This window comes from Neltuma alba, unplaced genomic scaffold, assembly GCF_004799145.2.
Source record: "Neltuma alba isolate B1F8T4 unplaced genomic scaffold, ASM479914v2 tig00004701_pilon, whole genome shotgun sequence".
Taxonomy (NCBI): Eukaryota; Viridiplantae; Streptophyta; class Magnoliopsida; order Fabales; family Fabaceae; genus Neltuma; species Neltuma alba.
The window spans coordinates 236,417-264,369 of NW_021633826.1; the positions used below are offsets into that span (position 1 = coordinate 236,417).

A 27,953-nucleotide genomic window follows, 5' to 3' on the forward strand; every position below is an offset into this window, starting at 1 on the left:
GTCTTTTAAAGACAGCATAAATTCCGTCAAATTAAATCACCATATGATTAATTTCCGCATATTGTCTTCCCAAAACCATTTACTGCATGGAGCTGCCGATCATTCTTGGTAATTTCTTAATAAAATTATATGATCCAACATTTTAAAAATGCTTCATTCTATATTTCTTAATAATTCTTTATCCACCTGTCAAAATGGACAATTTTCTGCCAAAGGGTGGTCTTGATCTAAATTTGATATTCTAACCTCATCTGGAATAAGTGTCCATATTTAGTACTTCTTCTATCCCATATTATGAGCAGCCTTGTACTAGATTACGTAAATCAAAGTGATGGTTAAAATTGGTTAAAGACAATAAATGTGTAAAAATTAAAATTTTTCTCTAAAAAATACCTTTATTTATGATGGGAGAATTATGAAAGAGAAAAAATATATAATGAAAGGAGATTGTATTAAAATAAGTATTTATTTGGGACAAAACAGAAAATTTGTTATAAAAATTTAAAACAATTGTTAAAAGTTGCTTATATTTAGGGATAAGGTAAAAATAGTTGTTGTTGTTTATAATATGGGATAGAGGGAGTACTTGATAGTGCCTTAAATATAATTGCTTTCAATGGGAAGATAAAAGTAGATAATTTTCTTTCACAATCAATTTATGATGAATGAACGTACATTGTACCCAAAAAAAAAAAGTACGTACAAATGATAATTTTCGTTTTTCGATTTTATTTATTAATTTACTAGATTATTCATAATTGCAAAGATGGGTATTATTGTATTCAAGTTATAGGAAAAAATTAATATAATTTTAAAACATTAAATTAATCTAAAACAATTATAATAAAAATTTCAAAATTGTCTCAGTATCCGAAGGTCAATTTGTCTTTTTATCATGCAGCGTCTATAACGTGTTATATACACAGACACACTGACGAACTTTCTACTTATTTGCTACTTACAAGGGAAAAACATTTTTTAACACCTTGTCAAAATGATTCTTTTTTTTTTTTTTAATTTTTGGCCTGTCGCTTTTTGCTTTTGTATATAATTCCGTTATATCTATTAAATTAAGCATAATTGGATTATTTCGATATTGCTTGTGTGTTTGTGAGAGTAATAATTTAAAAATAAATTCAATATACATTTTATTAAATTTCATATTGATTTAAAAATGATATAGAAAGTAAGAGCAATATTTTATAAGCAAAAAATCCCATTTTCCGAATTCGCCTGAAAAATTATAAAAAATGAAATAAAATTTTAAGGGTGTGATCGATTTGAGCTATGTGCTGACGGCTGAGCATCATGAATATATTTTATTCATTTCATATGCATTTTTTATTAAATTATTGAAAGATAAAAAAATAATTTGTTGCTCAATATATTTTTACAACAGTAATTTACTCTTTGGAATTATTTCTCATATTCCCACTAATGCAGACACCCATATGTGCGTAGCGAAGGGTGTATTGTTTAGTCAAAAGTTCATTAATTATTCTGTGGAGAGTTGTTTGCCGGGGTCATCCTGCTCTATTGCTCGTGGCGTGGGGCTAGCAATTTGGAATTAAGCCAAAAGACTCCAAGCAAGCAACAAAAGTCAAAGTCTTCCACTCCGTCAGATTTTACAATTACTTTCAAAGTGATGAAATATCATTTAGGGGACGTTTGGAATTAAGAAAAAGCATTTTTAAAAAATATTTTTATACAATTTGACATAAAAATTTTCTTGTATAGTTATTTCGTGTCCTATGAAATTATTTTTAAAACCATGGTTTGGTTTCTATTTAAACACCCTCTTATATCCCTTCTATTTATGTAATTCAAGTCAAATACTCCTAATATATATATATATATATATATATCAAGTAATAAATTAATATTATTTTTATGGCATACTCTAGCATATGGAAAAATTTACGTTCTTTTAAAAACAACATAAATTCAGTCAAATTAATTCACCATATAATTAATTTCCGCATATGGTCTTCCCAAAACCATTTACTGGGTGGAGCTGCCGATCATTTTTGGTAATTTCTTAATAAAATTATGTGATCCAACATTTTCAAAACGCTTCATACTGTATTTCTTAATAATTCATTATTCACCTGTCAAAATGGACAATTTTTTGCCACCGGGTAGTCTTGATCAAAATTAGATATTCAAACTTCTGCTGGAATAGGTGTTTATATCTAGTATTTGACAGTCTCTTAGATATAATTGATTTCAATAGGAAGATAAAAGTAAATAATTTTCTTTCACAATCAAATTTATTTATCTCTAAATCTTTTAATGGTGGTTATCTATTTAATCATAATTATTGCATTATATCCAATCGCTGTTATTTATTTAATCCTGGCCACTTTTAATTAACTGAAAACAACCAATAACTTTGCAACTTTTTTTCTACTGACTCTAAATTTTTAAGTCACTGAAAAAATTTTCAAACCCGCCCTAAATTGCAAGGGCCAAGAGTTGTTCAAGTTCCTTCATAATTTATTGGCGTGATGATTGATTATGTAAATCAAGTCAACAATATCCATAAACTCATATATATCACACATTAATTGCATCCACTCATATATATATATGGATTAGCAATAAAAAATAAACCTTATAGTCAATAAATAATTTAGAAAGAAGAAACAAAATGTAACTCGTCTATTTGTAAAATAAAAATGACATGCAAGCAAATGGTTTGTCCCTAATAAATGATTTTCGACTCAAGGTAAGTTGGATTGATCAATGTTGTTGTGCATGTGATGTTTGAACTTTGAGCCAACCTAGTAATTTAAAGGACAAATATAGTCATATGAAAAAGTAATATCTATTACTGCTCCTAATTATAAAATCTTTTTTGTTGTTTACAAATAAGATCTTATAAATAAGAGCAGAGGTAGTATCATTTATCTCAAAAAAAGCTACTTGTAAGCTAAGGATAAAACAATACCAGCAAAAGTAAGAGCAAAGATGGTTGGAGAAATCTGCCCGAAAAGAGAGCATCAGAAAAAAAAATTTAAGTAGAGTAAAGAAACAGACCAATACGAATTCATTACAAGAAATATTCCATAATCTAATATATCAAATATATATATAATCCTACACATTATTAATCATCCACAAAGGCATTCTTCATGCTGAGAAGAGCTCGACTATCCCTGTGCAGGCAACTAGCGTTGGCATCTCCCATTCTCCAACATGACCCTATCATGAACAACTCAGCCTGCAAGTGCAACATCATGAGTATGATGATTGGTTGTGGCGGTTTCACAAGGTTTAAATAACCCACGCTCATCATTATTGTTGCTCATGCAACAACGTGAAACTGAAACAAGTACATGATGTGAACAACTCTAAGGCCTCCTTTTTTATAAACCTGGTCGCGAATGGAAATCCCAGATTGATTAATTAATTATAAAAATTATAGTACATTGATAATTGGGAGAATCCCGATAAAATATGGTTGAAATATACTTATACTTTTAACAAATTCTTAATAAGGCCATGAGGCATAATTTAAGATTCTTGAATGTTGTCAAATGACTAAAATGCCTCTCTTTAATTAAAAATAAAAATTAATTATTTTACTCTTCCCACGTAATCTCTCATCTCTTATGATGATTTTTTAGGAGTAAAAAATACAAATAATTTTATAGTGTTTAAAATCTGTATGTATCAACAAAAACTTTAAAAAAAAATACTCTAATAAAACATTTTTAACTCCCACATAAATAGCCTTGAACTAAATATTTTTTTATTTTTTGTTGGTAAATATTTATTTTAAGATTTTAAAATATCTTAATTACAAGAAATATTTAATGTTGTGTTCTTAGAATTTCGTTAGTTTTATTTACTCAAGCGATTCCAACCCCGAAACGTTATTTATAACAACTTAATATTAAATATTAGAGGCTGATCGTTCACCAGGATTTATTAGTTATTACAATAATCTTAAATAGTTAGTGCTTGTATTTCTAGACCTGATCGGTTCTCCCCATCATCGGCTGATCATAAAGATAAACTTTGAAATATTTTTATATATAAATGATATAAAATTGGAAAAGAAAAAAATTTGTGAAGAGAATAAGTGAACGTAAATATCCATCTAATATATGAAAATGTGACGTAACTATATAACAACTACGAAATCAAATTTATCACGATATAATGTATTTTATAATTTATCAAACTTCTTTTCAACGTTACAAAGTGATTTATTTTGTAAGTTTTTGTGTGCGTTAGAGTAGTCAAATTTCCAATTGGTAAGCACTATCTATTGAATATTCATCATTTCATGAATACTCTATTTTATTAGTTAAAGTCACAACAGATATTAGTCTCCCCGGCCCACCCATTTTCTAGCTATTTCTGTATCTATCAATGCAGTTAGTGTTGGCATACAAATTAGATAGATATGAAAATGATAAATGAAAGGATATTAAATGAGATGAAAATAATGAATATTCCATTTTTCTCCTTTTAGAAAATATCAAAAAAAATGCAAATCATGCTTTCTTGTTTTTTGTTTTGCGATGCCCCCCATTTTATGAGATCACCATACCTAACACGGGCTTAATAATATATAGTGTGTCCACCACGTAATCATTTTTTCCAAGTTTCAAGCATAGTTTCCATATATGATGTAACAGTCTTCATTATCGTTTTATAAGAAAACGAGATTTGCGGAATATGTATAATAATCTTTGGAATTATATCTCCTAAAAATTTGGTGGGAGAGTTTTGTTCTACGAATGAATTCATCATATAATTTCTCAATACAGGAAGTGTGCTGATGAAATTCATAACACAATAAAAATCATCCCACTGAATATTACAATAAAATTCCAGTCCCAATTCCAAAGCTAAAAGAAGTAACAAAAGAGGATGATGCAATACAAGTCTGCATGGACGCCATCCTTCTTATTCTTCTTGCCTTCGATTAATTTCTACCACACTATATGTCTACTACTATATGGCTTGGGTAGCAGAATCTGATAAACAAGAGTTGTATTTGAGCTGTTGCAGATTAACCCCAAAGCTGACAAGGTCCAGCTCATATCATGGCAATCAGCAATGAAACAGTCAAAACTTACAACTGATATATAATTAACAAAGAAACACAAAAGTAAATCTTCTGTTGATAGATAACAACCATAATTAAGAAAATATTACCTTTTAGTTGGGGAGCCATCTGTGCCATCTTGCCACAAGAAGCACTGTTGTCAGATAGATAATTTTAGTCAGGATTAAGTGGCACATTTCTAAACACATGGCATTAACTTTTTTTAAAAAAATAAAATAAAATAAGAGCCTACATAATGATAATTGAGTGAACAAAATCATAAGTTACGACTATCGTTATAAAAGAAAAGAAGGAAATATAAAAAGTAGATCCACCATTAAGTGATATACATGCATGCTTCCTTTAGCACAATAATTGCATGTTTGTAAGACGTGCATAAGTCAAGGTCTTCCATTAGTATATATATAGTGCCCGGCATATATAAACATGATCAATAAGGTAATTTTGTGCGAAAGTTTTTACGAAATGCTGTGGGCATTCGACAGTTTTTTATAATCAGTATTATCCAAAAGTATTAAAAAAGAGCAATATTATCCATATCGTTAAAAAATTAATGGTTATGGTTAGAGTAACTTTACTTTTTTAACACTTTTGGAATGATATTGATTTTTTAAAAAAATTCTTAGCCACAGCTCCTACGCAAAACTTTTTAGGATAAAATTCTCGATATGCATGTGAAAAATGGCATCAAATGTGTAACTAATGGCATATTTACTCTAATTATGATATTTGCAAATAGACTTTTTATGCTTGGGTCAGAACAAAATAGACCCTTTCGAAAGTTAAAAAAAATGAAAATTAAAAATTAAAAAAATCTTCTTTACCCACATTTTATGATCTTTTTGCAGACCTTTTCCATTTTTTTTTATTTAGCGTGAACAAAATAGACCCTTTCGAAATTCCAATGTTTGTTGCGAAAAAGGATGGATATAATTTAAAATAAGACTCAAACAAATAAAAATATTAAAAAAAATAAGTTAACGATAAAACTGTATTAAATTAATAATCACGTAATAATAATTAATTTTATTTTTATATATAAATGACACAAAATTTGAAAAGAAAATGAAAATTCTGTAAAGAGGAAAAGATGAACGTGGATATCCATATATTACCTCTAGTTCTTAATATGAGAGTTAGTTAGAAATAGAATTTGGTCATAAATATAGGACCACAATGCCTTTTGTTCCCCAAATTTGTAATTCACTCTCTAAAGTATCCATATCAATTATACATGTTGAGGGATTTCCATTCAAAGTTAGTCATGATTAAAAGAGATATATACTTCAGAAAAATCAACTCATATTTATGTAAATAACTAACTTAACTAATTTTCTCAATCTACTCAAATTAATTAAGTGGCTCTTATGGTAAGGATAGGTGGCAATTTATAAAATTGTGACGTAAATATATAACAGCCATGAAATAAAATTTTATTATGATCGATATAATGTATTTTATAATTTTTCTAACTTCTTTTTAACGTTGCAAGGTGATTTTTTCCTTTTATATATTTTTTGGGTGTGTTACAGTAGTATTCATATGCTTAAGCAAAAAATAACGGATACAATAGGTGTGTAACTTTGTCCTGTTGAGTGAATAATGACAAAAAAAATAAAAAAATAAATATTTTATTTCCAACTTTAAAAATAGCAAAAAAAAAAAAAAGAAGTAATATTTTAAAACTTTTTCTTTGTAATGCCCCAGTTTCATAGGATGACACCAAAACAGAACCTTAATGCTATATGTTATCGTCTCGACCACGTAATCAGTGGAAATAAAGGCTTCAGAAGGAGAAGAAGCTTTCAAGTTTCAAAGATAGTTTGTATATACGATGAATCGGTCTGATTATCGTTTCATGAGAAAACGAGTTTTGTGGAATATGTAAATTATCTTTGGAATTTTGTGTAGAGGGAATGCTCTTTTGTACTTTTATGGAAGGTGTGCAGCTTGCATTCTAGTATCTTCAGTGAGAAATTTCAAACAACGAATATAGTAACAAATCATACGTTGACCCACGTGTGAAAATCGTCATGTAAACATCTAAAATCAAACTATAATAACTATGAATTCAAATTTATACACATTGTAATTTATTTTTAAGTTTCCAATTCTCCTGTTAAATTTTTGGCCAAAAAAAAATTCTCCTGTTAAATGTAATGAAATGATTTTTCAAAATTTATACAGCGTATCAAAGTAGTGTTTAATATATGTAATGGAAGTGGTGGATATTGCTTGTTGGCATAGTAAGAAAGAAAATGATGGACACAATGTCTTTTTATGATTTTTCAAACTGGTGTTTAGTGTTACAAAGTAATTTTTGTAAGATTTTCTGTGTGCAATATATGTGATAACAAATGGTGGATATGATCAATATGCATTAGAATTTGATAAATAGAAATCCAAATTATTTTTTTGAGAAAATGACAGAAAAATAATTGTTAAATTTTAAAAAGATAAATAGGTTTTGTTGATTATTTTTGTAATGATTTTGACTATACTTGTGATAGTTTTTACTACTCAAAATCTATCAAAATCACATGTTTATTGTTTTGAAATTCAATAAACAGTTTTCTGTCATTTTCACTATTTGTTCCTTCAAAATCCTTAATGTAAGAGTTAGTTTGACTTTCAATTTCATTCTAAATATAAGATCATAATTCATTTTATCTCTCATATTTCTCTATTTTTTTTTAAAGACACTCCTTGTGTTTCATCAAATGGTAATTATAACTAATACACATGATTAGCAAGAATATTTTAAGAAAAGCAATACGTATTTATCACAAATAACTAACTTAATAAATTTTTTTAATTTACTAAAATTAGTTAACTAATTAGGGACAGAAGGAGGAAGTATATTGTTAACTAGGAACCTACGGTGACCGAGCACAAGTAGGAAGAAAGAAATTTCCACGTGGTGGACCCTATCTATTGGCCGAGTAATCCTAATTTCATGAAGAGCTCAATTTCATGAAAGTCACAAAAAATATTGGTCTCCTCCACCATTTTTCTCTGTATCTATCAATGCAATTACCCTCACGAAATTAGGTGACGTTTGGAACACAAGTTGAATAGAATAAACTTATATGAAAAATAAGGATGATTTCATTTATGCTTTAAAAACATAGCGAAAAAGTATAAATCATGCTAACATTATTAAAATTATTTCATCTCATTACCATCTTTTTCGTGATGCCCCCTCTTTTTAGAGGATCATCATTCCAAACACGGCTTTATTAATATATCGTCTCCACCACGTAATATTTTTTTTCCAAGTTTCAAACATAATTTTTTAGGTGATGTAACAATAATCTTAATTATTGTTTTATGAGAAAACGAGTCTTGTGGAATATGGATCATAATTTTTGGAGTTATATCTCTTAATTCCACATATACAAGACACCCATATATATATATATAGAGTAAAATATTCTGACTACTCTTCTGTTTTATCTTAATTACATAGACCTCCCTTCTATTTTGATAACATACATTTTAGTCCAAATCATTAACACCATTAAGGAATATTCTGAAAAGATTCTTTACCTACGTTTTTAATTAAAAAATATGAGAATAAACTTTGTTTCCTACTTTACCCTCATTATATTAAATCTGTAGTTTATCTTTTAATATTAATATTTATTAATAATCTATTTAATATTCTTACTAAATTTAATAAGAGAAAATTCCAGAAAAGGTCCTTGGAATATATGAAATCCCAGATTGGGTCCTGAAATTTTGAAAATGACAGAAAGGGTCAGTGACTCAATCTGTCATTTGTGAAATTAAGACCAATTGACAATTTTGCCCCTAGCTAAACAAAAGTGAGTAGTTATTCTCTACACAAATCTAGGTAACGCTTACACTGTTCTAGTAATTACATGATTAGTTGTAGTTAATAATAAGGTACCTGATAATAATAAGATACCTGACTATGAAAAAGTGAGTAATTATTCTCTACATGAATCTAGGTAATGCTTACATTGTTCTAGTGATTACAAAATTAGTTGTAGTTAATAACAAGACACCTGAATATAAAAAAGTGAGTAGTTATTCGCTACACGAATCTAGGTAATGCCTAAACCGTTATAGTGATTCCTTAAATCATTGTAGTGAATGAATACAAATGGGGGCAAAGTTGTCAATTCCTCTTGACTTGACAAATGACAGATTGAGTTACTGACCCTTTTTGTCGTTTTCGAAATTCCAGAACCCAATCTGGAATTTCCTATATTCTAAGGACCTTTTCTGAAATTTTCCCATTTAATAAATTAAGACATACCTTTATAATTTTATTGAAAATACATATATACAGTTACAAAACATTTTTTACTAATATATATTTAAAAAATTACATCACAAGTAAGTTTAAATAAATAAACAAGATTTATTGTAGAATAAAAATGTGTATTTATAAAATTAATAAAATTTATAATATGGTAATCAGTTCAATAGTATAACAAAAAATATTAAAATTATTTTTTAATTTCAAATAAAAATGTATGATATGTCATTAAATGATAATTATCAAGTAATATTTGTATTAAGAAGGGGCAATTTGGTCAAAATAATGGGTCAATCCTATGATTTAATGGTCAACTAACAGATAGATAAATGGGAGTTGAATCTTAAAACTAGAAAGGAGATTTGTGCAATATATATTTTAATTTTAAGGGAGGTCCATATAATTTTTCAAAAAAAAAAGAGAAGTCTGTGTAATTTAGATTAAATAGAGGGGAATTGATGTATTTTACTCACACACGCACACACATATATATGCTTAGTGAGGATGCACTGATTAGTCAAAAGTTTGGTTGGACTATATATAATGTGTACTTTTTTCTGTCGGCCAATAATAATCAAATGACACTCTACATCATTTTAATTTTTTATGAAAAATCTCAAAAAAAAATTCTAATTTTAAAATTTCAAACCAGTATTGTCCACCATACTTTAATAACAATTGGCTATATTTAAAAAGTAAACACCAACATATTTTTATCGTTATTTTGTGATTTGAAATTCCAAAATTTAAGAGATATTTTTTCAAATTTTCTCTCTGTTTTTTTTTTTAAAAATATTTTGTAATTATTTTATGAATGGTTCTCCGTGTGGGCCTGGGGGGCAACTACGTTTTTGGAATTTGAACAATAGACCCCAAGCAATTGTCAAAGTCTTCCGGTCCGACAATTTTGTAGATGCTTTCAAAGTGATGAAATGTCATTTATAACCCTTCCATTTTTTCGACCAGGCATATAATCCATCTATGGATACAATTCGAATCAATAATATCATATTTTATGGTTAGGAATATGAAATTATTTTGATAAAAGTGTATCTTTAATCTTTTAATTTTGTACTAATTTTTATTTTAATCCCTTCATTTTATAATTTGTTCTTTAATTTATTGGCAAAATAAAATTCTAAAATCCATATAGCCAAACATATTCATATGTTTAAAATCTTTTGTTTTCCCTTAGATTTGAAATAGCTAGGTTAGGTTTATCGGGAAAAAATAGCTAGGTTAAAGTGAGTATTTAAAATTCTAAAATATTCTAATAATAAAATTTTGTTTGGATTTAGATGAAATTCAAATCAGTGAAATTTGAATCTAGCCACCAAAATAGTGAATTCGACCCAAATCCAAACACCCAATAATCCAAACACAACATATACTTGCCTGATTGTGTCCGCTTGATCATACAGTCGGCGTTTTCACTGTTGTTTTTGGCATTAAAAAAAAAAACACCATTATGTCACTGTTTGAGTTCGAGATTGCATTTTAATAAAAGGGCAAAAAAAACCTGAGATTATGTTCACTTCACTCTTTTTGCTTCAAGTCTGTTTGTTCCTATTTCCTTCCCTTCCAAATAGATATGAAATTTCTAATTATTTGATAATAATTTATTTTAAGAGTTCATTTTTTATTAGAAAATACATAAAGTTAATTATACCTAGCTAACTTTTTTTTTTGGGCCAACAATCGTATCTAGCTTACCTAATCAGAGATAGAAGAAATTTACAGTCAGTCATGATACCCTTTGTGCCTTATACGCGTAGCTATATCTCCATTAAGTACAATTGAAAAGGCTCTTCTTATTCCAAGTCAAGATACTAGTTTGATCAGCAGCCTCAGAATTGGCATGGGCAGTAACTTCCGTTGAGCAAGATCCCATAGGTAAATATCATGACATGTACGTATAATGTTACAAAGTAATTTTTGTAAGATTTTTTTGCGTGCATAACATATACTCTTCTGATTTTATTTATAAGGCACTTCCAATATATTTTACATAGACTAAGAAAAATCTTAAAATGTATTAACTCTCCATTAAAACATAAAAGGTTTTTAATTTTACCCATATTTAATATATACACACATTTCAAAAGAGATAACTGTCTATACTATAATAAATGAAGGACAAAATAATATATTTATGCTGAAAATTTAATGAAACCACTTATAAATAGGATAAAAAAATCCTTCTCTCTTTGCCCTCTAAATAGGAATAGAGGAGTATATGTGATGACTAATGGTGGATATAATCAGTATGAATTAAAATTTAATAAATAGAAATCCAAATTATTTTTCGGAGAAAATAACAGAAAAATACCTGTTAATTTGTTTTAAAAAAGAAGGTCTTATTGACTATTTTTGCAATGATTTTGACTATATTATGATGGTTTTTACTACTCAAAATCTATCAAAATCATCTATTTATCATATTAAAATTCAATAGATATTTTCCTATCATTTTCTCTATTTTTCCGCCTTGAAAGTACTTAATATAAAAGCTAGTTTGACTTTCAATTTGATTCTTAATATAAAACCCCAATCCAATTTATCTCTCATATTTATTTATTTATTTAAGGTAGTCCTTATAATAGTTACACATGTCAAAGATTTCATCAAATAATAGTTCCAATTAATAAAGACATAATTAGCAAAAATATTTTTGAAAAGATAATACTTATTTATTATAAGTAACTAACTTAATAAAATATCTTAATTTACTAAAATTAATTAACTATTTTTTTTATTAAAAATAGGAAGAGGTAGCATAATGCTAATTAGGAGCCTACGGTGACCGAGCACAAGCAAGAAGAAAGAAATTTCCAAGTGGTGGGCCCTATCTATTAAGTAATCCTTATTCCATGAAGAGCTCAATTTCTTGCAAGTCACAAAAAATATTGGTCTCCTCCACCCATTTTCCTCTGTATCTGTCAATGCAATTGCCATCACGAAATTATATGACATTTGGAAATTGGAATACAAATTAAATAGAATAAATTTATATGAAAAATAAGGATTATTTCATTTATACTTTAAAAATATAGCAAAAAAAATATAAATCATGGCCACATTATTAAAATTATTTCATCTCATTACCATCTTTTTCGTGATGCCCCCTCTTTTTAGAGGATCATAATTCCAAACATGGCATTAATAATATGTCGTATCTACCACGCAATATTTTTTTCCGAGTTTCAAACATGGTTTGTTATGTGATGTAACAGTAGTCTTGATTATTATTTTATGAGAAAACGAGTCTTGTGGAATATGGATCATAATCTTTGGAGTTATTTCTCTTGATTCCACATATACAAACACCCATAGATATATATATATATGTATATATGTATATATATGTGTGTGCTTAGTGAAGGATGCACTGATTAGTCAAAAGTTTGTTTGGATCATATATAATGTGTACCTTTTTCTATTGGCCATCATAATCAAAGCGCACTCTACATAATTTTTTAAGAAAAATAAAAAAATTTTTAATATAAGAGCTAGTTTACTAATTTTAGTATATTAATAAAATTAGTTTAAGTTAGTTATTTGTAATAAATAAGTATTGTCTTTTATAAAATATTTTTGCTTATCAAGTATATTGGCTAGTATTACCATTATTATAAGAACTACCTTAAAAATGAATAAATATAAGAAAATATGGATTTGAGTTTTGTATTTAGGACCAAAATAAAAGTCAAACGAACTTTTATATTAAGAATCCGAAATAGTATTAATTTTAAAATTTCAAATCAGTCTTCTTTACTACACTTTAATAACAATTAACTACATTTAAAAAGTAAATAACAACATATTTTTATAGCAATTCGTGATTTAAAATTCTAAAATTTAAGAAATATTTTTTGATATTTTCCCTCTTTTTAAAATATCCTGTAATTACTTTATGAATGGTTCTCTGTATGGGCCTGCGGGGACCTACCTTTTTTGGAAATAGAACAATAGATCCCAAGCAACTATCAAAGCCTTCCAGTCCGATAAATTTTATAGATGCTTTCGAAGTGAGGAAATGTCATTTATAACCCTTCTATTTTTTTACCATGCGTATAATCCTCCCGTGTATACAATACGAATCAGTAATATTATATTTTACGGTATACTCTCATATTAGGAATATGAAAATATTTTGATAGAAGTATACCTTTAATCTTTTAATTTGTACAAATTTTTATTTTAATCCCTTCATTTTAAAAAAGTGTTTTTTATTGGCAAAATAAAATTCTAAAATCCATATGCTCAAACATATTCATATGTTTAAAGTCTTTTGTTTTTCCTTAGATTTGAAATAGCTAGGTTAGGTTTATCGGGAAAAAAATAGCTAGGTTAAAATGAGTATTTAAAATTCTAAAAAATTCTAATAATAAAATTTTGTTTGAATTTAGATGAAATTCAAATCAATGAAATTTGAATCTGGCTACGAAAATAATGAATTCGAACCAAATTCAAACACCCAATAATCCAAACACAACATATACTTCCTTGATTTGTGTCCACTCGATCATACAGTCGGCTTTTTCACTGTTGCTTTTGTCATTAAAAAAAAAGAAGGCCCACAAAAAAAAAACTGAGATTATGTTCACTTCATTCTTTTTGCTTCAAGTCTGTTTGTTCCTATTCCCTTCCCTTCCAAATAGATATGAAATTTCTAATTATTTGATAATAATTTGTTTTAAAGAAGTCATTTTTCATTAGATATTACATAAAGTTAATTATACCTAGCTAACTTTCCTTTTCTTTTTTTTTGCCATCAATTATACCTAGCTTGCCTAAGCAGAGATAGAATAAATTTACAATCAGCTATAATACCCCTTGTGCCTCATACGCGTAGCTAATCTCCATTACGTACAATTGAAAAGGCTCTTCTTATTCCAAGTCAGGATGCTAGTTTGATAAGCAGCCACAGAATTGACATGGCCAATAACTTTCGTTGAGCAAGATCCCATAGGTAATAATGTTTATCAAAAGAATTGGTGTCAGATGGAATACAATGACACTTATTAATTTACGCAGTCTGCTCTATTTAAGAGGATAATTTTTGTTTTCTTTTAATTTCATGATGGTTTGATTGGTTTTGATTTCAAGAGGCTTTACTGTGATAGTCAATCCCAAGAAATATACAAGAAAATTGAGGACCCGTTTGATACGAAATATTGAGAATAAGAGGAGAGCATTATAATTGGGATTAAGAAAACTCATCAAAAGAGTACTTAGTATGAGTAATTGCCTGTTACTTGGAATTGAGTAAACCCATATAGGTGGGATTGAGGAATATAATGGAAGGAAGTAGTGTTCCCCAACACCTACATGGTTTTTTTTTTTTTTTTTCAATCTCAATCCCTGTGCTTACATATAATTCTCAATTCTCAATTCTTAGTACGGCATACTAAATGGGATTGAGAGTCGACTTTGTGGCCTGGAAGAACGGGACACCACCTACATTAACGGTGACTATGTTGGGGTCAGATATAGAAAGAGGATATTCATAGGAAATGAAAGTTCAGGACAATTCAAGTGGTTTTATGGTCTTGAAATAATTCATGGTCAGGTGATTCTTGCTTGAGAAGCAGCTGTTTGTGAGAGGCGAGATGTTTGCCAGTTGATTTGTTCTCACGTTGGAATTTAAGGACGTGGCTAGCATGCTTTTTGCTTAAACAGTGTCAGCAATTTCTTTTGCCACAAAGGATTTATTTATTAAATATATAAAAAAAAGCAAGGGACTGAATTTTAACCCATTTAAAAGTCAGGGATTGAGTCACAGTAGGTTATAATTAAAGGAATGAGTCATAACTTAGTTGAAAGTTAAAAAACTAAAGAAATTAGTTTTCCCTAACAGACTTAGAACTATACTAAAACAGAAAAATATGTGTATGTAAACTAGGGTGCTTCAATCATGGTTATTTATTTCATCCTGCTCCCTTTTACTTTACAGATAATGACAACCAAGAGCAGAGGGGGTTGAAGGAATCTGCCTAAATCAGAGATCACCAAAGAGAATTTAAACAGAGTAAAGAAACAGAACAACATGACTTCATTAGAATAAATAGTCTGTGATCTAATCTATCAAATATATATACAATCCTGGTCACTATTAAATTAACTTATCACGTCCAACACCCCAATAACTTAATTGTTTTATTCATTTTTCTCTTCCATTTTCTTTAGTCATTAGAAGAATTTCATACCCCTGCACTTCGCGGGGTTTGCTTCAATTTCTCTATTGTCATGATGATTGATCATACGAATAAATTATCTACTTCGCGTTACAATGAGGAATCTTCAATTCTTCAAGGATAAATAAAAGACTAACTGTTAAGAAAATGCGACTCATTTGGGTTTCTTGATCGGTTTGATTCCATTTATTCTTCCGTAATTCTCTTGTGTTGCAATAAAATTCAGGCCAACGAAGATTACAATAAAATTACAGTACCAATAGACAATACATAATTCCATAGCTAAAATAACTGACGCTAGAGGATCATGGCATACAAGTCTGGATGCCATCCATCTTATTCTTCTTATATTTAATTTCTACCCCATTATGTGTCTAATCGGAGAAACTAATATTGCATCCACTCAGATATGAAAGTTGCCACAGAATCTGATAAACAACAGTTGTGTTTGAGCTGTTGCAGATAAAGCCCAAGCTGCCAAGCTCCAACTGATATGATGGCAGTCAGTAATAAACAGTTAAAATTCTTACAGCTGATATATAATTGAGAAAGAAACTCATAAGTATTAAGAATGTATTACCTGTTAGTTGCGGAGCCACCTGCGCCATCTTCCCACACGGAGCACCGTCGCCACGTAGATGGAGTCCGACATCTTGCTTAGGAAATTGAAGTAGGCATGCCTCCATGATGGAATAGCTAACAATGATCCAAACACTATCCAAAATCCAACAGCAAATCCCACGCCCAAGCTTTCGTAAAATCCTCTCATGAAAGGGTCGTCTTCATCAGCAACCTGGTTAGCTTGTGTCTCATTTCCTAATGGATGATCTTCAGAAGGACATAGCTTGTCCAGTGGCCTCCCACAAAGGTAAGGATTTCCTTCATAGCTTGAGGGGTCAAAAGATTGCAGCTGTGTTCCTGTTGGAATTTCTCCTGACAAGCTATTGTTCGATAAATTCAAAATGCTCAATGAAGATATTTCTGCAAGACTCGAAGGAATTTCACCATGAAAATGATTCTCTGATAGATCCAAAACTTCTAGTGATTTTAATTCTCCTATCTCTTGTATGATTTTTCCACTCAACTTATTTGATGATAAATTCAGAAATCTCAATTCAACCAATTTTCCAATTCCTGTTGGCATTTCACCCTCTAGTAGACTGTGAGAGAGATCAATGCTTAGAAGCCCATAGCGATCATGGTACACCAAATCTCTTCCTTTCCACACCATAGGCAAGTTCCAACCAAAAGTTCCAGCTACTGGAGATTCTCCTTTATAGTAGAATCCGATCAAACCTATGGAATCATTTCTAACATGCTTTTGAGCCATTGCAACTAGCTTGTCGATGCAACTTGGTATTGGTCCAGTAAACTTGTTCAAAGAGAGATCCAAAACTCTGACCTTCTTTAAATAACATAGATGGATGGGTAACTTTCCATCTAATTTATTCATCCGTAAGCTAAGAGTTTGCAACTCTTTTAGATTGTCTTTAGTCCATGAAGGTGGTATTGGTCCTGACAAGTCATTTTTTCCCAAATCTAACATTCCCAGTGCAGTTGCATTTTTCAGGGAGGGAAGGACACCACTGAAGCAATTGTTCCACAAAATTAATTGCTCGAGTTGACTTAAAGACCCTATAGAATTAGGAATCTCTCCAGAGAGTTGATTATTGGATAAATCAAGAAATCTTAAAGATTTGAAATGATCCCAACAATCTGGAAGTTTTCCTTGTAAGTTATTATATGATAAATCTAACGTTACCAAATTTTCAACAATTGCATTTATTCCCTTGCCACATGAAAGAACAAATTCTGAAAATTGATTTCTTGAAATGTCTAGAGCTCCACCCTTTAGTAGAAATGACGGAACATAGCCTTCAATTTGATTTGAAGCCAATGATATCTCCGAGACAGTAAATTCAAGTGGCAAATTTGGAATTGTACCTGTTAGATTACTGGATTCTATTTGAAGTACATTTGCTCCCTCTACAAGTCTCCAAAACCACTCTGGTATAGAATCATTGATTTCAGCATGAAAAACACGTATCACTGTTAAATTATTTTGAGTGCGAAGCCATTTGGGGAATTTAGTGAAGGGTATTGAAAGACGACGCGCAGCGGAAATCAACTTAAAATTTTAAAACTTTCAATCCCTTGCCCTGATCTACCGATCGCGTTTAAGTCAGGTAGTAAGAAGCATTACCTTCGGTGTTCGATTTCCTGGTGGCTCGGTGATTCCGCCGTTCAGGATGCCTCTGCTCGCCTCCTTTGTCGTTCGAAGTCGACAACTCCGATCGGCTTCCTCTACCGGTATTCACACGAATAGCTCTCCAGTCACAAACGGCGTGCTAGTGCCCTTTTGTCCGTCTAGGGTTTTCAGAGAATCCGTCCACTCTTATCTCTCTTAGGCCGTCTCTTATCTGCTGGTGTTTTCACTCTCACGCTTAAAACCCTAGCTCCTCATATCAAATATATAGGATGCTATAGGTTTAATGAATGATATTTAATTTCGAAATTAACCCTAAATTAATTTCGAAATTAATACAATATCAAATATTGCCTAATTAGATAAGAGAACAATTAAATAAATATGGTTTATATTAAATTCGTCTCACAGATTTAATTCACCTATTTATTTAATTCAAAATAAAGATATGACGGAATTAATTTATATAGATTTAATTTATCCTTATAAATTAAATCTAACAATTAATATCTCTTATATTTATATAATATATATATACCAATTTATATATATATACATGTCCACCCTATATTATTCATTGAATCTGGACATATCTTAGATTCAATGAATCTGGACATCATAACTCGTGTTGGGCTATTTTGTGTGCGACCCTGTAGGCCCATATGAAGTTGGCAGTGGGCCATTAACTATAATGACTCACAAGTCGTAAGCGGTCTCTAGCAAGACATCACGACTACCCAAATCATACGAGGATCGTTGAACAATGTAACCTTTCATACAACCATATCGTGTCCCTTTTGTCACACGACATTTTGGTCATGGATGAGGCATGGAGAACGTCATCCTCCTATTCATGACCGTTACTTTCTCGATCCCTGAGTAGTCTGAGTATAGAAACAGAACTACCTTTCCATTATAGTATGGCCATACATTTCTCATACTCACTCATCAAGGGGCCCAGTAATATCTCTCTACAAATGTGAGGGGCAAATTCCATCTTGACCATTCACATTCCTCCGCATGAAAAACCACTAAGCCTGAACATAGTCTTTATGATCACTCGGTCAAAAGTGACTTTTGACTAGGTCAAAGCTAAGCGTTTCTCATGTAGGAATCCATGATGATCTCAGGTCAAAGGGCACAATGACATGGTTTATATATGAGAGAAGCTTATGACTTAACCCATGCAGCTCTCTCATAGCGGGTCGGTCTAACACCTTGTACTCTTACATGTGCCTATGATTTTAATTTATATCTCTATATATCTTTAAAGTCATACTGGTCTTATTTCATCTCTGCTCCCACATAGATGACCGACCAAGGACATTTAGGATAAACCATGAGTTATCCAAGGATAGTCATCACAGTAAACATGCAAATAATATGATAACGTAATTAATAAATTCATAAATTAACAATGTTCATAGCAATATGATTGGCCCCTAGGGCACAATTTCCAACATTTAGGGCCTAACTTACATCGTGATAACAATAATGATTGTAATTGGAAAGGTGGAATCCAATTGTTGCTGAATTTGAGGGTCAACAAATCACAAGATAAGGTTAAGGCTTGTAACTTGGTCAGATTACTAAAATGGACATCACTGATTGTTCCATTTAGGTCATTATCAGAAAGGTCAAGATCCATTAAAGAATTCATGGATTTTCCGAAATCATCTAGAATTGGACCACCTAAGTGATTGTTGTCCAGAGAAAGGCTTGCAAGATTGGAGCTTATATTTAAAAGCCAAGGGAAAACAGATGTGAGCTTGTTTTGACCGAGACCAAGAGACACAAGAGAAGGAGTAAAATTTAAATGGGATGCAGGAGTTGATAGAATATTAATATCAGTTAGGCTACAGTTGTCTAGGTATAGCTCTCTAAGGTTTGGAAGCCTCCCAATAATTGGTAATAAGTTCTTAGAGTAATTAAGATTAACATCACTTAAGACTAGTGAAGTTAAGGATTGAAGATTAGAAAGCCACTCAATGCCAACCGGGCTCTTGTAATCAATTTTCAAATCATCATTGTAGGCAACTGAAAGTATCTGCAAGCTTGAAAGATTACCAAACTGGCTAGGAATATTGCCAACTAAATGATTCCAATCTAGACAAAGTTCTTGCAAACTAGAAAGGTTCGCAAGATGGAAAGGTATACTGCCAACTAAACCATTATGGGAAAGATTTAGAACCCGCAGGTCTAAAAGCTTACCAAGTTCAATTGGTATTTTTCCGCCAAAAGAAAACCAAGATAGATCGAGGTATCTTAATTTGGTGAGAGAACCAAAGAATTTCGGGATTTCGCTGCCATTGAAATCATTGTAACTGAGATCTAAATAATTTAAGTTTGGCAAGTCCATCAATGATGGGCTAATCTCACCTCTTAAAGGCTGTCCGGACTCAAGATCACCATGGAGATCAAGCATCTCAACGTGGCCAGTTTGAGGATTACAGAAAACACGACTCCAGAGGCAACAATTTGGAGAAGAGCCCATGAAGACAAATGACCATAATCATCCACAAAGGCATTCTTCATGTTGAGAAGAGCTCGTCTTTCCTTGTTTAGGCAACATGAGCCTATGATAAATAACTCAGCCTGCAAGTGCAGAATGAGTATGATGACTGGTTGCAGCACTTACACGAAATTTAGATTACGCAGAGTACTCATGATTGCAGCTAGCTCATGCAACATGAAACTCAAACAAGCACTTGAACAAGCCTAAGGCCTCCTTATCTATCAGTAAGTCAAGGTCTTCCTCACTTGAACAATAATTGCATTTCCATATCAGACGCGTATAAGTCAAGTTTCTCCACGAATAACACTATAGGAAGGAATTCAAATTGAGTTTTTGCTCTCATTCCTGTCTAAATTTAAGAAATGAACTTTCCTAGCAATAAACTATTTTTGCCTTTTTTAAGCGGGGAAAAAACCTCTCCTCCTCCTCTTCCCTCATCATCATCAATATCACAACATTACTGCCACTACTACTATTGTTATTTAAATAATCATAAAAAATGAGACTACAAAAAATGAATTTTTTTTTGTAGTCTTTATATCAGTTTGAGGTACTGAAAACCATGAATATATCTTATTCATTTTATATACATTTTTTTATATTATTGAGGAGATTATTGGGAAAAAATTTTGTTCAATATATTTTAAAATAATATTATACTAACAGGTGTAATAAAAATGAGAGCAAAAAATATTAGTATCTGGAAAAAAATATATTTTGAAAATATTCCGCATTTGATACTCATGAAAAGTGTGTCGAATTCAAGTTTCACTAAAATCGGGGTCAAAATGTTTACATAATTATATGTAATGGTATGAAATAACAATTGTAACTTTTTTGGTTCACATAGAATTCTAGGAAAATGACAAAAAAAAGAACATGAAAAATTGTGAAATCACAAAAAAAGAAGTAGCGTCTGATCTGGTATTTTGTAAATATAGTTAAATGACTAGAATGCTCTTGTTTCCAAAAGTTTATTAACAACTTGTGGACTAATAATGACACGTATTGAATAGCAAATAACAAAAAATTTATTAATGATGACGAGTTTGAAATTTTAGTCATTTAACTATAATTATAAAATATCAAATCAGGTATCACTTTTTCACCCAAACAAGCACTTGAACAAGCCTAGATCCTCCTTATCTGTAAGTAAAAGGCTTCCTCACTTGAACAATAATTGCATTGCTATATCAGAGGTGTATAAGTCAAAGTCTTCCACAAATAACACTATCGGAAGGAATTCAAATTGAGTTTTTCCTCTCATTCCTGTCTAAATTAAAACAACGAACTTTCCTAGCAACCAATTATTTTTGCCTTTTTCAGGCGGGGAAAAAACCTCTCCTCCTGCTTGAGTCCTCCTCCTACTCCCTCATCATCATCAATATCACAATATTACTGCTGCTACTACTATTGCTATTTAAATAATCATAAAAAATGAGACTACAAAAAATGAATTTTTTTAGTGTTTAGATCTGTTTGAGCTACTGAAAACCATGAATATATTTTGGGTTAAGGTGTGATTTTGACTTTAATTTTATTTTTGAAGCGTAATTTTGCCTTGATCTTTATAATGGTGCAATTTTGATCCTGAAAGGCAAAATTGTACCCAAAGATAAGGGGGCAAAATTGTACCTAAAGAAAAAGGATCAAGATTAAAATTGAGGAGATTATTGAAAAAAATAAAAAAAATATTTTGTTCAATATATTTTAAAATAATATTATACTAACAGGTGTAATAAAAATGAAAACAAAAAATATTAGTATTTGGAAACAAAAACGTTTTAGTTATTTTACTATATTTGCAAAATGTCATATTAGACACAATTTCCTCTCTTGGGCTTTTGAAGTATTAGGGGCCTAAATTGGACTTTCATAATTTTCAATTTTGTTTTGGTCTTTTTCCCTAGAATTCTTTAGGCTTTATAAATTGAAGTCTGTTCATATAAGAATTGACGTTTGTTAAGCTGCACGGCCTCTTTTTTTTTTTTTTTGGGTTGGGGGGGGGGGGAGGGAAAAGAAAAGCTGCACAGCAAATCCTATATAGTTTGGGTTTGGGTCTGATAGAAGACACCGAACCAAATCGAACTCGTAGAGATTGGTAATATTGGGCCAATAAGGTTGGATCGTTAGAAAAATCCAAGCCCACATCAGTCTCAGGGTGAGCCTCTGATTTGTTTTTTCCTTAATTCACTTTTTATTTTCCTACGCTTGTTATCATTTTTCCCTCTTAGTTAAAAGGGTAAATGACAAAAAAAGAAGCTAAAAATTTGTAAATACCAAATAAAAAATATCAATAAAAATTTGTTGTTATTTACAAATTTAGTATTGTCACCCAATAAAGTGTTATTATCAAACCTGATTTGAAATTTAGTAATGTCTACCTTCTTTTTTCCTTGTCATTCTCCCTATTTAAAATGGCAAGCACTAACTGTTTGAATCTATAAGGAGGATTGAAAGGGCAATTTTTCGCTTACAAAAAGCTCTCATACCACAAGATTACGAGGTAAGCATTTTCTGTCAAACTCTTGAAAACTAGAAAATTTCACCCACACATTAATTGCATATCATAAACAAAATCATAACTCAGAATCCTATATTCATGCGTTTGGGGATCAAAATCGTTGACTTTTGATTGAAAAAAGAGAAATATAGAATGAGTACCGTGGAGTTGAAGGGATCTCCCACAAACAGAGCAGCAGATGAACAGAGAATAAATAAGAGGACAAAAGAGAACGAACGACACGTGTCTTTCAGCTGTTGAGATCTATCGCCTATAATTTCTTTCTCGTACTCATTCTGTTCTGCAGAAAGTGAAAGATTCATCTGAGCTGAACAATGGCGGAACAAGAGGTAGTGTTATTGGACGAGTGGCTGAGCATGTTTGGGTCGAGAGCCAGAATAGCGTTGGCTGAGAAGGGAATCAAATACGAGTACAAGGAAGAAGATCTGAGCAACAAGAGCCCTCTGCTTCTGCAAATGAACCCAATTCACAAGAAGATCCCAGTTCTCATTCACAAAGGCAAGCCCATTTGTGAATCTCTCATAATAGTAGAATACATCGATGAAGTTTGGAAAGAAACGGCTCCTTTACTTCCCTCTGATCCTTCTCTCAGAGCTCAAGCCAGATTCTGTGCTGATTTTGTCAACAAGAAGGTAATTTCCTAATTTTTCAGCGCTTCTCGATCTCCGTCTCTCCCTTTTAATCATGGTTCATTAAATGCAGGTGGGAGATGTTGGAGGAAGGATATGGGCAGGAAAGAAAGAAGAACACGAAGAGGCAAAGAAGGAGATAATGGAGAACTTGAAGCGATTGGAAGAGACACTTGGAGACAAAACTTTCTTCGGAGGTGAAACCTTTGGGTTTGTTGACATTGCTCTGGTTCCATTCTATCCCTGGTTTTGCACCTACGAGGCATTATGCAACTTCAAGGTGGAAACACATTGTCCTAAGCTCATTGCCTGGGCTCATAGATGCATCCAGAGGCAAAGTGTTTCCAAATCTCTTGCTGCTGAGAAGGAGATCTACGATTTTGTTGTTGACTTCAGAAAGAAAAGTCATTTGGACTGATGAAACACATGAAGGATACAAAACGTGTGCTAAGAATAAACAGAACCAATAAGTGTTTGATACAAACACTTTGTTCTAAAGTTTGAGTTTCGCTTGGTGGATCCTTAGGTGTGTCAGAAGGTGAAATCAACTTGGTTGTGTCTGATGATTACGCAGTAAAGTAAGTTGTGTGTAGGAATGTGTTCTTGATGTTGTTTTACGATGAAAATACTCGGTTGTGTCTTCGACATTTGTTAACGTGTGTGGTTCCTCAAATGTGCAAAAAGTCAAACCATGGACTCACCCAAGCCCTCTGCATTCTCCATGAAATGTGTACTACGGATAATTCACAGTAGAAACCAATGGAAGACAGAAAATAACCAGTCCCTATTTCAAATAATTCAAAACCCCAATAAAAGACTTGTTGATAAATCTAAAAAGTCAAGTAGTATGTTCCTCTAATGATATGGAATTTCTAGACTTTGTGATCTAGTATCCACAAGGTTTGTGGCTGAGCACGAAGAAAAGTATGTTTACTCGAATAACGTTTACTGCAAAAGCTCCTTTGAAGAAGCAACAAGCGCGACATAAAGGATTGGATGGTCCCGGAATTCCACTTCCCACAAAGAAACGACGAGAAAACATAAACTTGTTGACTACCGACACGCAAGACTGGAATGAAGGGTTACGGATCATCCATTCTTCTTTAATATATTTTCCATTCTCTGTTCTTGAAATATCCAGTTCTTGTCTGTAACTTTTACTTCACTGTTTCATTTTTCCAACTAGAGATTTCAGTGGCCGTGTTTGATAATGGCAGACGAGTTGTTTTGCTGGATGCAAAGGTTGCATTGGCCGAGAAAGGAGTTGAGTACAAGGAAGAGGATCTGACCAACAAAAGCCCTCTGCTTCTGCAAATGAACCCGTTTCACAAGACAATCGGGGTTCTGATCCATAACGACGAAACCATCAACGAATCCCTCATAATCGCGGAGTACATTGATGAGGCTTGGAAGGGTCAAGCTCCATTACTTCTATCTGATCGTGATCAGAGAGCTCAAGCCAAATTCTGGGCTGATTTTGTTGGCTCCAAGATTAGTGTCAGTTGTATTATTTAGATCACTGTCTAGTGAAGTTTATCAGTACTGAAAGTGTTATTACCAAAATCTGCAGCCTGCTTGAGGCTGATTCGTATGCAGCGGCATCTGCGTTTGCGCATGTGGTTAATTTTCAAGTCACCAAAGCATTGTTCATGGGGTTGGGAAGAGGATTTGGGCTGCAAATGTTGAAGAGCATGAACAGGCGAAGAAGGAATTGATTTTGAATTTGAAGCAATTGGAGGAAGCTCTTGGAGACAAACCAAATTTTGGAGGTGACACATTTGGGTTGGTGGATGTTGCTCTGATTCCATTCTATAAATGGTTCTATGTTTATGAGACAATAGGGTACCTGAAAGTGGAAGCAGAGTGTCCTAAGATCGTTGAATGGGCAAAGAGATGCTTGCAGAGAGGAAGTGTTCAAAAATCACTTGCAGATAAGAAGGAAATCTACGAGGTTGTCTTGGGCCACAGGAAGAAGCTTCAGTTGGACTGAGCACCAAACATCTAAATGAGTATTCTGGTTTATGGAGGTTGGGTTGATGGACAGACGCTTAAGAGAACAGAGAAACTCGTTTTACTGATGAGTTTTTCCATGGTCCATAACCAAATACATACGTACTCGCTTGCAGTTATTAGCTGGGCACGTCTTAGCGTCGCTGTATTGTACTATAAGATTCTGGTATATTTGTGTCTTAGTTATTATTTACTCTGGCGAAAATAAAGAAACTGGTTTTGCTGATGTGAGACTTTCCGTGGCTTTTATTAGTAGCTAAATAATCCTTTGTATGAAAATGTGTGTTTTATGGCTCGTTCATCCATGGACACGACTTAATAAAAATTCTAATATTGTAATTTGGCATTTTTTTTTCCATTTATATGTCTATTATATGAACTGCAGATATTTTATTGTCTATTACTCATCTTATAATCCAAAAATATGTTTAAAATTTAATTAATTTTCTTAAACTCATCTTATAATTCAATTAAATGTTGACTTGCTCAACCTATCAAGGTGGACTTGGTCTAAAAATAAATAGGAAAGATCGGAGAAAAGTTCTCATTCAAAATTTTATGGGTGGTATGACTTAAATTAGAGTACAGGTATTCTATGTGGACAAAATTTGTAAAATATTGATATTTTCTGTGCATAAATATTTATCAAGTTTTTCTTGCCAATAAAATTTCTAGCAGAGGAGCTTTCCCCAATTTTCCCAAATAAATGAGGCCATAAAGCTTTAGGAAAACTAAAGAATAATATGAAAAATTACGCGAGTTATATTGTTCCTTCCTTTTCGCATATTTCAGAACAAAATCATCTTTCTTTTGACGCAGATGAAAAACTACCCCCCTTCCCTTTTTCTATTTAGCTTCTGTTGAACCAAAATAATATTCCTCATGGAGTAATGCCAATTCCACACTTTTTAATGAGCTGCTATAAAATTTTGTATCAGAAGTTATGGATGACAATATCGTATATCATGACATCATTTGAAAAATCGTAGATATATGTTCCGGTCTTATTTATAAGATCTCATTTATAGATTATAAACAAAATCTTATAATTAAAACTAGAGGTAGTATATTTCTGTGCAGAAAAATCATACACGATTGCCTCCAAACGACGAATTATAGTGTTATTGATGATACAAATAACGACGAGAAGGCCACGTGAAGCTCGTTTTCATGCACCAGCAAAGTAACGAGCCTGTGCTTCAACCGCAAGCTGGCATTCTTAAAATTCCACCTTCTCATTATGGAAACCAGATGTATTATTTTTATTACATATTTCATTTAATAATTATTTATTGATAAAGATAAGTTGATAAACTCTTATAAGTTTATGATACGATTTCGCCATCCAAGTTTACGTCCTTCCTATGAGTTCTTGTGAGTTTCACAATCTTATTCTGGACACTTTTTGCGTATTCGGTCTTTAATATAAGATGTAATTAACTAATTTGAGTAGATAAAAAATGTTAGTTAAATTAGCTAATATGATTTTTTAAAAAAAAATATTCTAGGTATCTTTTTTTAATTCTCTCCCTCTCTTGTCGAGGAAATATTAATATAATTAATTTTAAAAAATTAATAAATATATGAAATAGATATTTTATATAGAACTAATATTAACTCTTTAATTAAATCCATATTAAGAATAGGTGGAGTATTGTAAACATATATCATTTTTTTTCTTTTTGTTTTTTTTTTTTTGGGGGGCGGTTGGGGCAACCAAATTATTCTATTCCGCATCCGATGTCGTGCTGATGCGGTTAAGGCTGCGAACCACATCCTCAACCTCAAGGGTGTCCCTCTCTCCATCTGCCTCAAACTCATACTCCACTCTCGCCACTTTCCGTATTCAATGCTCCCTTTTTTGTCTCAATTGCCAGGAACCCTAATTTCATTTTTCCTTCACACGGTTCAATGCACAGATTAAGACTTTCTCGCCGCCAAAACACACTATGCCACAATGATACGAACGGCGTCACGTATCTTCTATAGTATCACACAAGGCGTAGTTTGAAGAGAAAGAAGGAAACTAAGAATATTCAGCTTCGTTGATCTCTCTTGAGAATTCTGAATCTTTTCAATCTGGTGTGATACAAAAAAGGCATGCAATGCAAGGACATTGTACTTTTTGGCTGATGGCAAAGGACACTTCTTTATAGATGGCTAGATTCAGCCCCACATGTGACCGACCACTGAAAGCCGCTTGCTTCAGAAAACTCAGCAACGTTGCGCCACAATTTCACCAATCCTCATCCCTATAAATCAACCATTCTCATACCTCTCTTCTTGCATTCTTCGATCTTTCTTTCTTTCTTTTATAGTAGCTTCCTTGGGAAAGCAGAGATTGCTCTGCTTTCTTCTCCCTACCAAAATGGGCAAGTTCAAGTCTGAGAGCGTGGTGGTGACGGAGGTTGCTCCTCCTCGGTTTATCTCTGTCACGCGTCGCAGGATGAAGAAAATACTGGACACCATTGTTGAGGAAGACAAGGATTTTGGTAGTCACT

The 27,953-nt window shown here is 31.8% G+C and overlaps 3 protein-coding genes across 3 annotated transcripts; 2 read left to right on the forward strand and 1 right to left on the reverse strand.

The window, feature by feature from the left end:
- Positions 1-16,151: 16,151 nt before the first annotated feature.
- Positions 16,152-20,268, reverse strand: LOC114745529 (receptor-like protein EIX1). Its single transcript, XM_028933687.1, has 2 exons — positions 19,254-20,268; positions 16,152-17,617 (listed from the first exon to the last, which is right to left on the reverse strand). Exons 1-2 carry the CDS (start codon positions 20,266-20,268, stop codon positions 16,152-16,154), a joined length of 2,481 nt encoding a protein of 826 aa, XP_028789520.1.
- A 2,814-nt stretch (positions 20,269-23,082) lies between these two features.
- LOC114745541 (probable glutathione S-transferase parC) lies at positions 23,083-23,941 on the forward strand. Its single transcript, XM_028933702.1, has 2 exons — positions 23,083-23,445; positions 23,516-23,941. The coding sequence occupies exons 1-2, from the start codon at positions 23,128-23,130 to the stop codon at positions 23,858-23,860; spliced, it is 663 nt and encodes a 220-aa protein (XP_028789535.1). The 5' UTR covers positions 23,083-23,127; the 3' UTR covers positions 23,861-23,941.
- Positions 23,942-24,516: 575 nt separating this feature from the next.
- On the forward strand, positions 24,517-25,432 carry LOC114745530 (probable glutathione S-transferase parC). Its single transcript, XM_028933688.1, has 3 exons — positions 24,517-24,523; positions 24,629-24,933; positions 25,088-25,432. Exons 1-3 carry the CDS (start codon positions 24,517-24,519, stop codon positions 25,430-25,432), a joined length of 657 nt encoding a protein of 218 aa, XP_028789521.1.
- The last annotated feature ends 2,521 nt before the right edge of the window (positions 25,433-27,953 follow it).

Bases quoted from the DNA above. Each gene is read 5' to 3' on its own strand.
- LOC114745529 (XM_028933687.1), bottom strand. From the start codon at position 20,268: ATGGGCTCTTCTCCAAATTGTTGCCTCTGGAGTCGTGTTTTCTGTAAT. The intron at 17,618-19,253 runs GTAAGTTAGGCC...ATAATTTAACAG, and splicing joins ATCATTATTGTTATCACGAT to TGATACGTGTTTTTCATGCT.
- LOC114745541 (XM_028933702.1), top strand. From the start codon at position 23,128: ATGGCGGAACAAGAGGTAGTGTTATTGGACGAGTGGCTGAGCATGTTT. The intron at 23,446-23,515 runs GTAATTTCCTAA...CATTAAATGCAG, and splicing joins CTGATTTTGTCAACAAGAAG to GTGGGAGATGTTGGAGGAAG.
- LOC114745530 (XM_028933688.1), top strand. The intron at 24,934-25,087 runs ATTAGTGTCAGT...CACCAAAGCATT, and splicing joins CTGATTTTGTTGGCTCCAAG to GTTCATGGGGTTGGGAAGAG.